Genomic DNA, 2,500 nt, shown 5'->3' on the forward strand with positions numbered 1-2,500 from the left:
CAAGAGAAAAAAAAATCCATATAACACACTTTTGCTTGTCACATAGTAATACCCAATCTAAAATATATATATATATATATATATATATATATATATATATATATATATATATATATAAGAATATATATATATATATATATATAAGAATATATATATATATATAAGAATATATATATATAAGAATATATATATATATATATATATATATATATATATATATATATATATATATATATATATATATATATATGTATAACAATTGAGTATCAAAGCAATCCAAAATTGTATACTAGAGCAGTGGAGTGCAGAAGATATGACCTCATATTAGTCTATTAATAACATTTCGAGTTTCAAAGTTGTAAAGATTAGCAACAGCCCCATCTGCTGTCACCTCTCTTATTTCCAGTGTATAAAAAAATATGTAGAGTCAATTAATAGAAGCGAAAGTCATTGTCAATCTGGTCATGTAAAAACGTTTTCATGTGTTTGTGGATTATTGTCAAGTTAAAGCAAGTATTATATTAAAAAGTACATATCACCCAGTTTAGCATATGGTTATAATTATACAAACATGAATTTATTAACATCTAGGTAATTTTCGATGCATATACCTGTGTTTAAAGGATGTCGAATTATCACTTCAGAACAAAACATTTTATCTATCAGTAAATAAAAGGACGTAAACTAATAAAGCAAGTAAACTAATTGATCCGATTATCACATGTCTCCTTTTGTACATTGTTTACCTTTCGGCGTTCACACTCCGTTCCCGTCCACAGGCAGGCGCGACCGTGAGAGAGTTTCGCAATGTGAACAGGCGCCCCGACCAATAAAGACGAAAAATCTGTTACATCCAACCAATCGAACAATAGGTGGAAAGGGAAATTCGGAGTACGTTTCGAATCTGAAGTCACTTTGTGAAAACAGTTTATTTTTTACGAGTGTGTGTGCGAATACGGCGCAAGGGGGAGGGAGTCCCTAACAAGAGGGTAAGGATTGGTTGAACAATTTTGATTCGCCGTATCTCACCGTATGTCATCGCCGAAAACTAGTTCACGTAATTTTCATTTCATAGGCTTTCGTTTTCTACGACATTTAATCTCGGTGTACCCCAAGGTTTATTTAAGTTGTATGGATATTGGTGTTTCCTCCCTCATTCATCACCGATTCCCCTTAATCCTCCTAGTTATATGCACCGGAAATGAAGTCGAAATCATTGAAAACACGACGGAAGACATTGGAAGTCTGTTCACTTCACGATATTAAAGTACCCAGTGTTGTATTGAAATTGCAGCTCATCCATATTCGAGTCCTCTATATGTAAATTATACCATTTTGTAATATTCCACATTCTTAACATGTGGTTTGCTAACTTTTAATTTGTTATCGCTAATCCCAATGAGACAAGTACGGACTCTCCAGCAAACGGAGACGAATATATGGAATAAGTTTATTATTTTTATATCACGGTCGTAAAGTATTTGCTTTGTATGTATATTTACGTAATTTTGATTATTCGTAAGTACATCAGGCCTAGAAAATGTGTACGTGAAATGAGTGGAGTTCGTGTATATCTATGAGTGTATTTTCTACGAAGGTATTGCATTATAAACCATGTTGGTGTTTAAATATTTATTATTGGTATAAATGCATTTCAGTATATTTCTTATTCTCCTCTTAACCGTATCGCTTAGAAGCACTTGCGGTGGACGATGCCGGGGCCGGACTCGTCGTATTCATCCTTGGTGATCCACATGGCCTGGAAGGTGGACAGAGAGGCCAAGATAGAACCACCGATCCAAACGGAGTATTTGCGCTCAGGAGGAGCAATGATCTTGATCTTGATGGTGGAGGGAGCCAGAGTTGTGATTTCCTTCTGCATGCGGTCAGCAATACCAGGGTACATCGTGGAACCTCCAGACATAACAATATTGGCGAACAGATCCTTCCTGATGTCAATATCGCATCTCATGATAGAGCTGTGGACGGTTTCCTGAACACCAGCAGATTCCATACCAAGGAAGGAAGGCTGGAACAGAGCCTCAGGGCAGCGGAAACGCTCGTTACCGATGGTGATGACCTGACCGTCGGGAAGCTCGTAGGACTTGTCCAAGGAGGAGGAAGCAGCAGCAACGTTCATCTCACTCTCGAAGTCAAGGGCGATGTAGCAAAGTTTTTCCTTAACATCACGAACGATTTCACGTTCAGCGGTGGTAGTGAAGGAGTAGCCACGCTCAGTCATGATCTTCATCAGGTAGTTGGTAAGATCACGACCAGCCAAGTCGAGACGAAGGATAGCATGAGGAAGAGCGAAACCTTCATAGACGGGGACCACGTGGGTCACACCATCACCGGAGTCGCAAACCTGACCAGTGGTACGACCGGAGGCGTACAGGGAAAGCACGGCCTGGATGGTAATGTATGTGGCAGGAAGGCTGAAGGACTCGAACATGATCTGAGTCATCTTCTCACGGTTGGCCTTGGGGTTGAGAGGAGCCTC

The 2,500-nt window shown here is 38.6% G+C and overlaps 1 protein-coding gene across 1 annotated transcript in view; it reads right to left on the reverse strand.

Annotated features, from left to right (window-relative positions):
* Nucleotides 1-1,623: 1,623 nt before the first annotated feature.
* The window catches only part of LOC113819268 (actin, alpha cardiac muscle 2), a 1,762-nt gene continuing 885 nt past the window's right edge, over nucleotides 1,624-2,500 (reverse strand). The window contains exon 2 of the mRNA XM_027371501.2: nucleotides 1,624-2,500. This exon is cut by the window's right edge and continues 356 nt beyond it. Within this exon, the coding sequence (XP_027227302.1) occupies nucleotides 1,691-2,500 (810 nt within the window). The 3' untranslated portion in view covers nucleotides 1,624-1,690.

This window comes from Penaeus vannamei, chromosome 38 (genome assembly GCF_042767895.1).
Source record: "Penaeus vannamei isolate JL-2024 chromosome 38, ASM4276789v1, whole genome shotgun sequence".
In the NCBI taxonomy this organism is placed as follows: Eukaryota; Metazoa; Arthropoda; class Malacostraca; order Decapoda; family Penaeidae; genus Penaeus; species Penaeus vannamei.